This window comes from Saimiri boliviensis, chromosome 18 (assembly GCF_048565385.1).
Source record: "Saimiri boliviensis isolate mSaiBol1 chromosome 18, mSaiBol1.pri, whole genome shotgun sequence".
NCBI lineage: Eukaryota > Metazoa > Chordata > Mammalia > Primates > Cebidae > Saimiri > Saimiri boliviensis.
The window spans coordinates 26,850,772-26,866,289 of record NC_133466.1 but is presented as its reverse complement, the minus strand read 5'-3'; the positions used below and the strand labels follow the sequence as shown (position 1 = coordinate 26,866,289).

At 35.7% G+C, this 15,518-nt stretch overlaps 1 protein-coding gene across 1 annotated transcript in view; it reads right to left on the bottom strand.

The window, feature by feature from the left end:
* Positions 1-828: 828 nt before the first annotated feature.
* The window catches only part of NRIP1 (nuclear receptor interacting protein 1), a 53,626-nt gene continuing 38,936 nt past the window's right edge, over positions 829-15,518 (bottom strand). The window contains exon 2 of the mRNA XM_039480557.2: positions 829-8,134. Within this exon, the coding sequence (XP_039336491.1) occupies positions 4,331-7,807 (3,477 nt within the window). The 5' untranslated portion in view covers positions 7,808-8,134 and the 3' untranslated portion in view covers positions 829-4,330. The remainder of the gene's footprint in view (positions 8,135-15,518) is intronic.

Here is a 15,518-nt window from a genome sequence, read left to right as displayed (position 1 = left end):
CTGATGTCAGCATCTATACAAACAGCAAGATGCAACTTTTCAGCATTTTAATAATGTAGAACAGCAGGAAGTATTCCTACTACTTGAACATTTTTAGATATTTATAAACTTATTAATAGAGAAGCTGCATGGATTACAATAGACCTATCTGGGTCCCAGGAAACAGAGCTCCTCTTTGGGAAAATGTCTTTCTCATAAATTACCATTATTTGTGAAAATAAAAATTCCTAAGCCATAAATTTACAAGGATACAAGGGAATTTTTTTCTTGGACTCCACTGGTACAATACTTATTACGTATGTAGGCTGCTTACCAATTACTCATTACCTATACATATATAGTATATATTTAAATACAAGTACTCATTACCTATACATATATAGCATGTATTTAAATATGTACACGCATGTACATACATGTTCGTTTTTGGAAAAGCATTAAACTCCTTTTTTCTTTTATTTTAAATACAACACCCATCAAAAACTAGATAAAAGCCTTATGATAAAATCTTAAAACGAAGTGTGTATTAGAAATATATACATATAGTCAATATTAAATTTGAATATCGCACAAATTATATTCTAGTTTAAAAATTCACAGTAATTAACTAGTTACACACTGAAACATGGGAGAGAGGCTAAAGGCTGATTGTCATTTTGAGTTATTCCCTAATTACGTTTTTTAGTGCACTAACTTGCTAGCCACCTTCTTTTTTGTCCCCTTTATTTTTCTGAGAAGGGCAAAACATCTCTGAACATCACCGTTGTATTCATAGCAATTCAAAAACCAGACAAAGCCCACAAAATAACAGTCATTTCAAACCAGAGACAATGCATTTTTTTCCTCGTTTATTCAAATTCACTGCAGGAAGTAAACACTAAAAGATTAAAAAACAAAACAAAAAAATTCACACTGCAGTATGTACAGTTTCATGACATCACATGAAGAATTAAATTTCTAATAAAAATGACATTATATTATTGAGCAGATCGCATCAAACTTGGCTGTGTAAACACCAGAATTCTTACTATGAATGGTAATGTGCCTGTATTCCAGTATTGCTAATACCAGGATACTCTTGGAATAATGTTTGTAATGGGATTAAAAAATTCATGAAAGTGTTGCGTGAATTCTTTATGTTTAAAAGTGGTTGACTTGATTTAAAAAAATTGTTTAAGACCCTTGGATTCAAAGCACATTCTTTCACAAAGCTTAAACCACAGACGTCATGTCCAGAAATGGAATACTGTCATGTAGGGATGAACATCTGATCTGATTTGTTAAGACATTTTGCCAAATGCACAGATGCACAGGGTCCCCCATGCACTTTTCATGCAGCAGGTAATCACAACTTAAATAAAAGGTTTATTCTATACATTTGTCCAGACTTGCAACTGTATACATACATGCACAACTTTTAAACCTGTCTGATTATATTTACACTTATACATGGAATATACAGGAACCAAAGAGATTAAAAGGCTTTTCTGTTGCATTAGAACAATACAAAATATGTATTTTTCATTAAGGAAATCACTATTTACATCACCTTTAAAAACTGATTTTAACATCTTCATGTAACAAGTCAATATATATATATACATATTATATATATATATATATATATATATATAAAATATATACTCTCACCAGTTTACTCTTCTGTAAGATGCAGCAGAGAATAAACAGGTAATGAATGCTACCTTACTGATGTCAATGAGAGCTGTAGTACCCTTTCACAAACGACTTTATTAGAAGAAATTGTCTAGATATCTAAAATAGTCCTTGAAAATGTGTATATGTGCATCCTTTTATCTACATATGCATAAACAAAGTGAATCTGTGGATGTATGCCCTTTCTCACTGTTCTTTAAATCACCCTAAATTCACATTGGGGACATTCTCTAGTAAATCAGAACAGCATTCTTTGTGGTCATATTTACTTAAGTATTACATATTCTCATTCCTTTAATTGTTAACAACAATGAAAACAACCAACCAACCAACCAAAAAAAAACAAAACAAAATTCACAACAAGAAAAAATAGCAATGCTGGCCCTTAATGGTCTTTTCTCTGACCTAAATTTCACTCTCTTGTAAAAAGGCCAGTTTCCCCTACCCAAGGGAGAATACCAACATATTTTTCTGACATACCTCTAAGGCTCCAGCCTTTTCACAATGATCAAGAAAAATGACTTGCTTAAAAGCTTATTTATATAGTGTTTGACAGTAAGATTGTCACACTATGGACATGGAGTAGAATGTATTCAACTGGCCAGTGAAATTTTATGTCAGAATAAGCCTATGCCTCCTTCACTTCTCCATGATGTTGCATAATACTCACTCTTATTACTGTATATTTCCAGTAGCTATTTACAAATCATTCTGAGGAAAAATAACCATTTAGGGTTTTAGATCATAATAGGAAATCACACCCAATTTTAATATAAAAATCTTAGAAACCACTTCAAGTAGAACAATTTTAAATCAATTTCCTTCTAACTAATAGTGATTATAGAATAATTTTTGAGAGGTCATTTGCTAACCTGGTTCACAATTAAAAATAAAATATCTGGTGAATGAATTGTGAATTGTACAAACTGAACATAAAAAGAGACTTGTTTCAAACTTTAAAGCCCATGTGGCTTCAATAATACATTAAGTTCTTCTAAGACAGTATCAACATTTATTTTTCATCACTATTTTAAAATAATACGTCCAATGGAGTGATTGTGTACAATTCTGTCATGAATATGTGCCCTTTGTACTTTTTGTTTAGTCATTCTGAGTTTAGTGCCTTTGTTGGGTTTGAACTAAATGTTGTAACCTTTGTAAGCATTGTTCTTAGGACAATGGTTTTAATAAAGGTTAAGGATGTATTCAGGAGAAGTTTCCAAACCATCCTGGAATCACCTGAGTTTGGTAAGTGGCCCTGTTTTTCCATCCCTAAGGCTAAGTAGATGTTACTCATTAGAACACATAAATAATCACAGATTTTCCTGAGATGTTGAGCCAGATATGAAAGTTGTCCCCTCCACCCATTTTTTTTTTGTCATAAAAAGTGTTCTGAATCCGATTTCCAAAGACATAACGGTAATATATGAACTACAATATTGCAGATTTTGAGCTGATGTGTCACTGTATTGGGGAAAATAGAGGCATCAGATAGTTTTTTTGTTTTTGTTTTACAGTCTCATGTTCTGAGGAAAGTTATCAGCCAAGGCTCTCAAACATCAAGGTGCAGAAGACACACCTAGGGAGCATGTTAAGATGCAGATGGAAGATTCCAGGTCCACTTAGCAGAGATTCTTGTTCTGTAGATCTGAGATGCTGCCTATGAATCTGCATTTTAAAACAAGTGCTCCAGATGGTTCTAATGCAAGTGGTCTGAGTTCAGCTTTAAGGAATCCTGGTCATAAGACTTGCAGGTACCACTGGAATGGTGAGAATTAACTTTTACAAGAGATGGTGAAAACTGTCCAAAGAAAAGCCATTTTTGCTTCTGTTAAAAACAATTTCTTAAATATTGAACTATTCAGGAAACCACCTAGAGATAAATGTTAACTTTTCTAATTCTGTAAAAGGAGGAGTTTTAGTAAAGTAGTTAGAATACAAAAAATGGAAATCTGCCTTTTTTAAAGGATCTATCAAACTTCCCTCAATTGTAATCAATTTTTATTAAGTAGTACAAGGTTTAAAGAAATATATATTGAAAAGGACCAGGGTGGGACAGAGACATTGGGAACCAGAAAAGCTCTTCCAAGAGATAAAAATAAACACTTTTTTTTTTTTTTTTAGCAAAAGTGAAAAATGTAATCATATATTTTTCTAATTTACTTTTGAATTGGATAATAAGCTGTGAATCAGCACTAGTTTTTTTTTTTTAATTGGATAATTATCCTTTAAAGACTTGTTTAACAGTTTGGACTTTAAAAAAATGTGTTATGTAGGCTGACTTCTGAAAAGCAAAATAAAGTACCCTAATAAAGGCAGCAAAATGCATTAATCCACTATGAATGGAATTTTACATTTTAATTTATGCCTATTATTTATGTTTATAAAAGAATTTCATTCATAGGCTACTCACAGTTGTTACCTGATGCATACAGAAGTGTTAAACAACCAATTGCTAGTTCAGTAGTTTCCTCATGACATCTAATGTTAAGCAAAAGTTAGTATGCATATTTAAACATCACCAGTAACCAATACTTTTCAAAATGAAAAAGTTTCAATTATACCATGCTTTTCTCAAATCATGCTCTTATTTATACAGATCTCAAGTTCATACTCATTAGTTTAAAAAGATCCAAAACTGGATGGCAGGTACATTTTATTCTGATTCTTTTTTTATTGTTAGCACGTTTCCCAGAAGTCCATAAACTTCTCCATTCGCGCTGTGTGGGCGAGAAGCATTATTTCCCATATGGCTATTGTAAGGGCTTCTTAAATTAAAGAAAGAAGCTTTCGTTTCTGCAGTAGGAAGTAACTCTTCTTTGATTGTGACCTGTGAGACACTTTCAGCAGATGAAGGCTCCCTCCAAATGTCCTTGTCTTGTGTTTCTCGACTGGTAACAGAATTGCCTCCTTTCTGGAGCATGTAATATAGTATTGGGTTGGTTTTGGTCAGTCTTGGAGAATCTTTTTCATACTCATTCTTCTCCACATCAGTGATAACCCACTTAATGGGTCCTTTCTCACTGGGCATGGAACATCCATTCAAAAGCCCAGATTCTGGTCTAGACCCTGCACAGCCCAAGTGCTCAGGGAAAGTAGGACTCACAGGAGTTCTTACTACTCCTGGGTATGAAAATGTCCTGTTATCCATGCAACTGTTGGGCCGAGTGGAACCGTACATCAGTCCATTTAAAGAAGAAATGCTAAATTCAGGTTTGCTGTTGGTCACATTATTTTTGTGTCCTTTCTTTTTACTGTCGGTGACAGAGTTACTTCTGTGCGGGGACAGATCTCGCACACAGTTTTCTGAGAGAAGCAGCTGTTTCAGAACATTGAAGCTTTTGCTCTCTCTGGCCCAACTCCTTTGTTCACTTTCGCTGGCTGAGCTGTGACCAGCAGGATATTTAAATTCAAGATCATTTCTGCTCAATTTCAGCTCTTCCTGGTTAAGCAAGGACCCATACAGTACTTCTGGGGCACTGTGATTGTTTGCAGCATCAACAGTGTTGTTTTTCATCTTTTTAAATGGGTTTTCTAATGGCTCAGTATAAAGCTTCCTTTTCTTAGGGACCATGCAAAGATTCCTTGATTCTAGAAGTGCCATTTCATTATTTCTGTGACTCTTGTCTGAATCATCGGCCAGGTAACTATCTTGATTTTGTCTTAGCAATCGACTTAACAGACCATTCTTTGAGAAAGAAAAATCCTGAGGTGAAACAGGCTCCGATTTAAAGTCCTCGGACACTGGTAAGGCAGGTGCGCTTCTTTGCAAAGCAGGAGCCATACCCAAGAATGGCACACTCTTAGTATCATGGCTCAAGTGCACATTTGTATGAGGAATTTGTAAGTCATCACAAGGCTCAGACTTTATTTTCACCATCAATATTTGTTCACTTAAAGCTCTCTCTGAGTGTTCCTGAGTATTTTCATCTCTTAAGGGAGTTTTCTCTTTCTTTTCACTCTTACCTTTGTTGGGGTTTCCCAGGAGCAACTGGAGGACAGTACGTCTTTCAAGCAGATTTTCTATTTCAGAACCAGAAAGTCCTGGTTCTGGAACTGTTGGTTGACTAGTAAATGCTTTATTTTCTTCAACCACATTTGTTTTACTTGAGAGCAAAGGGCTATTTAATCTATCAATCATACCCATCGGTTTGTCTGTGTTTACAGTTAACAGCTGTTTGCTAGATCTCTGCTCTTCCACTGACACGGAAGACTGCATTCCACATTGTGCTAAATTCTGTAACAGCTTACTGGCACTAAAAGTTGCAGAGTTTTGTGCACCTTCACTGTGGGCTGGCTTCTCTCCTGGCGGCTCTTTGCTTTTTGTAAAGTCCACTGAGTGGTTAGATGCAGTATTTGTTAGCTTTTCAGACTGAGCACTGCAGGCATATGGTGGGGAATTCCATTTGATAACCAGAGAGTGTTGAGAGAGATTGATAGGAGACTCTGCTTTGGTTGATGTAAGTAATGGTGGAGTGCTCACTGGAGTAGTCCGATTTGTACTGGGGCTTTCTATCACAGAAGTCCTTGAATAATTTTGTGTATTGAACTTGGTCACATCATTGTGTACTCCCTGAGGGCTGGCGCTTTTTTCTACATTTTCTTCATTCTTATGGCCAAGTAGCAATTGAAGAAGTGTTACCTTCTGATGTGAGTTTAGCTTAGAATTCCTTGAGGTATCTTGATCTTCTTTGATATCTACATCTGGGACTTTTGGATCCCAAGTGTTCAGCAAGGACTGAGTAAAGTTATCCAAAGAAACAGGTTGGTCAGATTCTGATTTTTCAACTCGGTGTTTGCAAGACAAGTCTATGGGAACACAGTTGGAATAAGAACTTTCATCCCCACTGCTGTCATCTGTAAAACTAGGATTGTTATCGGAATATTCATCAATAGTTGTAGGCGTACTACTTTCCTCAAAAATGCTTCCTCTCTCACTGTGACTGTGTCCATTCATTGGCTTAGGTATAGTCTGGCTTTTAAGAAGATGTAAAAGCAAACTATTGTTAGGAGCTTGCTTTACACTGTTTCTTTCTAGTGAGTTCTTATAACCTGCATTTTTAGGGGAAGAAGGAATGATACCCATTGGATTCTGAAATGTTGCAGCATTACTTTTGCTAGCCATCAGTTTGCTTGATGATGTTCTTGCCTGACCATTAAGATGGCTTGACATTCCTTTTGAGAGCTGGAAACTGCCACCATCCTTCTGGCCATTTTCTTGCAATCTGGCCATAGCAGCAAGTCTTTCACTTGCTGCTTGATTTGCATTTTGTGTTTTTAAAGCATGTTCTCGAGAATACTGCTGCAAATGGGCTTCACTTGAAAGAAGTAATGCCAGTTGGCTGCAAGCCACACTAGGTTTAGGTGAGGTGGCGGGACTAGCCCTTTTTTCCACCATGCTTGCAACAGCCTGTAATCTTGCGGCACATGACAGTGGTTCACTCATGACCTTTGTTCCACTTTGTCCAACATGATGAGGAGACTCTGCAAACCTATCTCTGATGAGGTTTGTAGTCACATCAGGAAGATTCGTGTCAGGCTTTTGATCTTTAACTTTACTTTTCTTCAACAAAGTTTTTAAGTGACTTGATGCAACACCATAGCACCTTAAATCCTTCTCCACTTTTAAAGAATCATGACTGAGGGCATATCCTTGCTCCTTGAGGCTCTGCCTAATTTGTTGTGACAGAGCAACAGTCTGCAGCCTAGAGCTGAATGACTGAAGCAAAGAGGCCAGTAATGTGCTATCCTGTTTGCCTTTAGGCACATTGTCAACCATGCCAGCCAGCAAAGCTTCCTTCTTTACGTTTAAATTTACGATAGAATCAGACAGCCTCTTCCGCTTTGCTGCATTCCAGTCCTCCGAAGACTGCAACAGTCTGGCTTTTTTGAGATGCAGCATGCCAGATCCCTGATATGTATGTGTATTGAGAACTGGACAATTACTTTGACAGGTGGGAAATGCACTGCCAGAAATGTTAAAGTTCTGATCCTCTTCATTATGCCCAGCAGACTTTTTGTCGACGGCAGGACCTGATCCCCCTGCTGCCTGATGCATTAGTAATCCTTCTAGGTAAGTTAAAACAATAGAATCCTGGTGCACATCAGAGCCAAGCTCTTCTCCATGAGTCATGTTCAATAGAAGTGTTCACAAGGGCTTGGTTTCTATTCACTTTGAAGAATGGTTTTCTGCGGTGAGATGTAACTTTAATAACTGAGTATCAGTTTATCACCTTCCATAGCACTGAGAGACAGACATACTCTTACATTCTGATGAGGATTTCTTCTGGCAATGACAAGATAAATGCAGTCTGACCAAAGAGCTGATGAACTTCTAAGCAAGAAGGAGGAGAATTCCTTAAAACATAGGTCTGTAGCAGTAAGCAGATATAATCCTTAGTGAATATATTCTTTTTCCTTCTTCATCTTTTATTCCCCATTAAATGCAAATATCAGTATTCTAAAAAAAATAAAAATAAGAATAGTTAAGGAGGTGAAGAACTAGAATCATGTTATGATACCTACAAGCAAAATAATATAGCATTTGTAAGTGTATATATATCATTATAATCACTTTGGTAATTTGTTTTATTGCCATTCTATTCAAATGAAAATTTCTACTAGAAATCCTGTGGGTTAATCCATACTGTTAAAATGATCAAATCATTTAGAAAAGAGAGCATACTTTAATGTTATATAAACGTCTTCCAAAGCCTGCCAAGTCTCTGAATTTTCAAAAGCACCTTTCTGCAAAGTAATGTGAATGTTAAGTCTCCTTTACAGCTTTGTAGCTCTATAGGGGAGCTAGAAGTTGCTTCCTTACATTACTGGGCACTTAGGAAGAAACAAAATAGATGTACAGAAAAAGGAGAAGAGATGCAGACTCCGATGAGTCTGATGTGGGGTTGAGGCCAACAGAACAGATTCACTTCTGACATCATCCCCCAAACACCAGACATCCCGTAAGTAATTTTTAGAATTTCTGTTTTCAAAAAAAATCAAAGTACTAACAAGTTGAAGATTATTTTGTGAGCCTGTTCAAAGTGTGACAATCTTAATCATATTTATAAACATTTAAATACAGTCCTAAACTTACCTACCCATAGTTTTTACCATGACTTGTTAAAGACAGAGGAGAATGATTCTTTAGGTGCTCTTTAGATGCTTGTTCAGGGCTATCAAGGGTTTCATATAGTTTGTTATATAATCCTTACTCATGTGCTCTATGGAAAAGTCTTAATGTCAGGTCCATTCCTTACAGATACAGAAGACAGGGAGGGCATAAAATGGAAAATGCCAAAGACATTTTAGTCACAGTTTGAAAACTATTCCAATGATATTATCTAAGAAGATACCAAACAATTCCCTCTCACTAACACACATACAACAGAAGAAGCAAGAACTCATTACATTTCTGAAAACTTGATAGAGAAGTGTCAAAACTATCTTAAGGAAAGAGGCCATTACACCTTTGGAAAAAAAGCTGGAATAAATTCCATGAAAATTGTTTTTCAAGATGCCAGAACATTTTGTTCTGGTTATTATATCTCTTCAGTTCTACCAACAAATACCTTGGTCCCTCTGGAATTGAAAAGATAAATTCTAATGTAAAGACTACCGTGTTGCTTTTTGGGTAAAATGCTTACCTCTAAGTCAAACTTTAGGAAAGAATTATCTGATTGCATCAAATTGTTAAACTGATTGAAACGATAAAAACAATACCCAAAGAAAAAGCTATAGAAAGGAGGCAGCAACAATTAAATAAATTTCAATTGTATGAAGAGTATAATGAGAAGAGAGTTTCTTGAGATCTCAATGCCACTATTTTAAAAAGATTTACCATAATGTACTTAAGATGGACATTTTAAGAGGCTTATAATGATACGGAAATGAAACGACGATGATAATTGCCACCAAATATCCATTCTCCCATTTTCCTTTACTAATAAAACCCTGACTTGTTTTTCAGAGGGTAGGGAAGTATCCCAGCTAAACACTACCTTTTTTCCCCTATAAGTATATATCTTACAATTGATGGCATGTTGCTTAATTAGAGGCTTATTTTTCTTAGTAGTATAAAACATGATTTACAACTGATGACATCTTAGAGTTGAGGAAACACAGTTTTCTAATTCTCTTAAAAAACTGTTAATATGGCCAGGAAGGGTGGCTCACACCTGTAATCCCAGCACTTTCGGAGGCTGAGGAGGGTGAATCACCTGAGGTCAGTTCAAGACCAGCCTGACCAATATGGTGAAACCCCATCTCTACTAAAAATACAAAAATTAGCCAGGCATGGTGGTGCATGCCTGCAGTCCCAGATGCTCAGGAGGCTGAGGCAGGAGAATTGCTTGAACCCGGCAGGCAGAAGTTGCAGGGAGCTTATATCGAGCCACTGCACCCCAGCCTGGTTAACAGAGCGACATTCCATCCCCACCCCCTCAAAAAAACTGTTAATATACAATTAATTCTCAACTAGTGAAGGCATTTAACAACCATTTAATGGGATATGCAAATCCACTGTATTTCTATCCATACCACTGCCAACCTTTTTGTTCTTGAGTGAACTCCAGAAAGCAAAAATCATATCAGTCATTTGAAAACTGGTTTGTAGAATATACTTCATTGAAGTATGTTTACTTCATTGTAAATAGCCTTAAAATACACTTCACTGAACCATAAGAATGAAATAAGGAGCATCTTTAAGTTCATATTAACTTCTGTTATTTCTATTCTGCTTTTTACTGTGCATAAGTTGCAAAGTATTATTCACTGCTTTAAAAAGATTAAATTTACACATTTCTGAATTTACAAAGCAGATTTGGAAGTTGATTTAAAAAGGAATTACCACAGTTTCTTTGTAGAAGGGCTCTAACACTATATTTTACAATTTATTTACCTGTCTACCATTTATTTCCTATCTTAGCAGAGAAAGTAGATGATAGATATTAAGAATAATCATCTTTTTAAAAAATTTGATTACTTTTTTTTTTTACTTTAGGTTCTCTGGTACATGTGCAGACCATGCAGGATTGTTGCATAGGTACGTATATGGCAAGGTAGTTTGCTGCTTCCATCCCCCCGTCACCTATATTTGGCATTTCTCCCCATGTTACCCTCTCCAACCTTCCCAAGAATGATCATCTTTTAATAATCATTTCTTTTTTTGTCAATCAGCTTTCTCAGGTTGAAAATAATAATTTCTTAAATATGAAAAGAATTAACTTCAATAACAAATAACATATACAAATAATTTTATTAAGCTCCTTGGGTCTAAGGACTGTGCTAATGATGATTAGTACAGTGCAACACAGTCAATATATACCTGAATCTTGGGATACATTCAAGTTATTAAAAGACCAAATTCCCAGTAGGAAGGAAGGGATTTTGACATTCAAATGCACACATTCTCTCACTCTCCAAAACTATAGATAGTTGAGAAACTAAAATAATTCACATCACAAATTTGAAATCACACACTGTAAGTTCATCACTTAATGAAATGACGAGGCAAAGATCATTCTAAATATTCAATTGTTTATTTCATTTAAATCAATAAAACAAATTCTTACCGAACTCCCAATCTGCTTTGAGATCTGTCTTAGGACTGGTGAATTATGTTCATTTTAAAAGGGGGATGTGATAGGCAACATCTAGAGAACCAGGCAGGGTGAACATCCACCTCCACGTTTCCAGAATACCTCTAATAATAGAATTTTCTTCTCCTCATGCTATTTCTTTTCACATTTTCGCATGACTGTTACATTACTAAGTACAAGGCATTAAAAAATTAAATGTGACTTGAAAAATATTCTAAAGATTGTTTCAAGATTTTCCAATGAAAATTATAAAACAAACATTTTTAGTTTAGAAAATGTGGTTACCATAGTATGCATAAGAATCACTATGTGTATGCACTAAGCTGTCATGCTTTCTTCCGGACAAGTGGGCCAGAAACACACTTGGGAAGATGAATAATTGCTTCCAAATATTCTAAGTCAAGGTGGTTATTTTTCTTTTTTTTTGAAAAAAAAATCCTATAAAACATACCAATTACATGAAACAGTGGAGAAAAAGGATCTTCTCATGGAGGCCTGTTTTTCAAATAAGATAAATCTGTAAATCAAAGATTGTGGTCATTTGGAGAGGCTGCCTCAGGTGACACAGCAGCAACACCTGCCACTGTTCTAACAGAAAATGAAGTGCCTTTCCTAGGAAAGCAGGATTCTTACACCCCTTATGGCCAGAATGCACTTAGCTCCTTCTATCGAAAGCTCTTTAGGGAGCACAGTGAGTCAAAATTCTTTGGATATCTTCCTTTCCTATCTCTTAAACAACTAGAAAGGGAGAAATCACTAACAATCCTTCTCACTTTTCACAAGGCATACCTTTTCATTTCTATAGTACAGAATGTAATTGAGAAATACAGGGAAAAAAGGAAATGAGGCAGGATACTTGGAAATAGTACAGTTTGTTGGGACCTATGGATTTAGGATATAAGGTAAAATATGACCACTACCTAATAAATAGACGTTACTTAAAGTTACTTAATATTAGCTTAAATCATTTTCTTTTTGTGAAAGACAGCCACCTTATTTGTGAAATACCAACACATAGGTCACTCACCTGGTTTTATATAAATATAACTTAAGAATGTTTCCAGGTGTATACTTGAGTATATTTAGTTACAAATACTGAAATTTCAACACATATTTAATAATTAGGTTTCTTCAGAGTAGCAGTCCCCAACTTTTTTGGCACCAGGGACTGGTTTCATGGAAGATAGTTTTTCCATGGACTAATGGGGTGGAGGTGGTTTCAAGATGAAACTGTTGCACCTCAGATCATCAGGCATTAGATTCTCATAGAGTTGGCAACTTAGATCCCTCGCATGTGCAGTTCACAATAGGGTTCACGCTTCTGGGAGAATCTAATGCTGCCACTGAAGTGACAGGAGGCGGAGCTCAGGCAGTAATGCTTGCTGGCTCATTGCTCACTGCCCGCTTTGTGGCCCAGTTACTAACAGGCTTGGCCTGGAGGTTGAAAACTCCTGCTTTAGAAAATTGCAATTAATGTATCTTTTGAAACTGGATTGGTTTATAAAATATTGAATCCACTGGCTTTTTTCCTAATTTCGACAGCGATTTCATTAGAGCTTGTGCATGTGTCTATTGAAAAATCTTAAACATTTTCATCATAGTAAGGGAGAGACTTTACTTGTATGGTATATGCTTGTTAAATAACTTTTAAGTACAGAAAAGAGAACTTTTCTATAACTTGGCTTATGTTGGATGAGAAGAACCAAAGAAAGTCAAAACACTAAAGGGACAGAAAAAGAAAAAACAGGAAAAAATACTAAATACAAATAAGGGCGTCATAAATTCTGCAACTCTCATGAGGTTTCAGAAGGAAAAACAGTTTAGAAACTAAATAGATTATATTACGAGCCTGTTTTTAAACATTAGGTTGATAGATATGACAGTCAAGATAAGAAAGATTTCTTTCATGAACACAAAAAATGCATATATACAAAGAGAAAAAAGCAAAACCTACACAGTAATAAAATAAAAGCTAACTGAGTGATGTTTGTTTCGACTTGGCTGTTATTTTTATAGAGTTGCCATAAAGCGTCCATAAAATTTTTAGAAAAAAATGGTTAATTTTAACAAAAAATTTAGTATAACATTTGGGATACCAAAAAGTGCTAAATTTTGATTTTAATATTATCTTCTAAAGTGAAAATGAGCTTGTCTATGTGTGTGTGTGTCTATATATATATATATATATATATATATATATATATTTTTTTTTTTTTTTTTTTGAGACAATGTCTTGGGTCTTGTTCCACTCCCAGGCTGGAGTGAAGTGGTGAGATCACAGCTCACTGCAGCCTCAATCTCCTAGACTGGTGTGATTTTCCCACCTCAGTCTCCCAAGCAGCTGGGACTACAGGTATGCACCATCATGTACACCTTCTTCTTCTTCTTTTTGGTGGAGATGGAAGTTTCACTATGTTACCCAGGCTCATCTTGAACCCTTAGCCTCAAGTGATCCTCCCACCTTGGCCTCTCAAAGCGCTGGGATTACAGGTATGAAGCACCACAACTGGCTCTTTACAATTTTAACTAATTCATTTTAACCCTCAGTATACCAAGAAAAATAGTCATCATCATTTATCATCTCGGTTCAACAGACATTTTAAGTTTTAATTCATGAAAAATTTACACAATAAGAATAAAGGAGTATGTATCTGAAAAGGGCAAGGTGCTCAACAACTGTCATGGATGAACCTGGAAATATTTATAAATACTGATTCCAGATTTCAATCGTGTGTTTAAAAGGATTCTTTGGTTTTCTTTTTTTACTTACAGAATTCAAAATGTTTTATTTTTGATAACGTCAATAGCTCATAATGATGTTGAAAATATGACAGAAATTTCTGCTTCATAATTGCCCAATATATTTCATTTTTAGATTAAGAGCAATAACAATGATAAATCCAATGAATGACTTCATTTCTATATCATCTTTCTTTTCAATATCCTTTATCAAACACCTATGTTAAGTATTTGTCCACTTATGAACAGTTTTAAATAAATTTTGGTGTTCCAAAAATCACAAAAGATTAAAGAATACTGTCACACACCATTTGAGCAAAACAGAGCCATAGAAGTTTATGCCACAAAACACTGAGTGTTGAATACTGAGCAATAAGGTCTTTCCTACTGAGTAACTAACTGGATGAGAATACTACACTTACTTTTTGTCCTGAGAACTCTACTTTTGAATGACATTGTTCACTCATCTATTCCTGAGTTTGAGAAAATTCATCTAGAGGCTGGACAGAGTGGCTGATGCATGTAATTTCAGGACTTCTAGAGGCTGAGGCAGGATGATCACTTGAGCCCAGGAGTTTGAGACCAGCCTGGGCAACATGGGGAGACCACCCCCCATCTTTACAAAAAGATTAAAATAAATTGTGTGTCATGCTATGAGCCTGTGGTCCAAGCTACTTGAGAGGCTGAGGTGGGAGGATCACCTGGGTCTGGGAAAGTCAAGGCTGCAGTGAGCCATGATAGCATCAGTGCATTCCAGCCTGTGTGACAGAGCAAGACCCTGTGGAAAGAAGGAAGAGAAAATAAAGGAAGGATGAAAGGAAGAAAGAAAGAAAGGGAAAGAAAAGGAAAGAGAGGAAGGGAGGAAGTAAAGAAGAAAAGTGAGGAAAGGGAGGAAGTAAGGAAAGGAGAGAAGGAAAGAAATCCATCTAGGATGTATGTATCTGAAAACAATAGTGAGCAATATTGCTTATATAATCAATAGCACCATAATCATTCATGTGTAAAGCATTACCATCAATTTCTTTCCATTCATCTTCTGGTTTATCTAAGTGAAGTATCTTCATATGTCAGCTTCCTTCTCTTTGACATTATAGATAATTCTCAATCATCAATTATTTTTAATAAAAACTTAAAAGGAAAAGACTATAATGTCTCCAGATTTTGTATTTTTATTTTATTTTTTTACATTCTTGAAAGATAATATAGTATAATGGGCTCTAAGAAAACTAAAGATTGGGCTGGGTATAGTGGATAGCCTGTAATCCTAGCATTCTGGAAGGCTGGAATGGGAGGATCACCTGAGCCCAGGAGTTTGAGGCTTCAGTGAGCTATGATTGTGTTGCTGTGTACCGAACTGTAGCCTGTGTAACAAACAGAACAAGACACTATTTCTTAAAAAAAAAAAAAAAAGGAGAAGTAAGAAAAGAAGACAGAATGATGGTATAACAGTGATGACTTACTTTAGTATCACACTATCCTTCTGGGCATGTCGATTACTTTACTTTT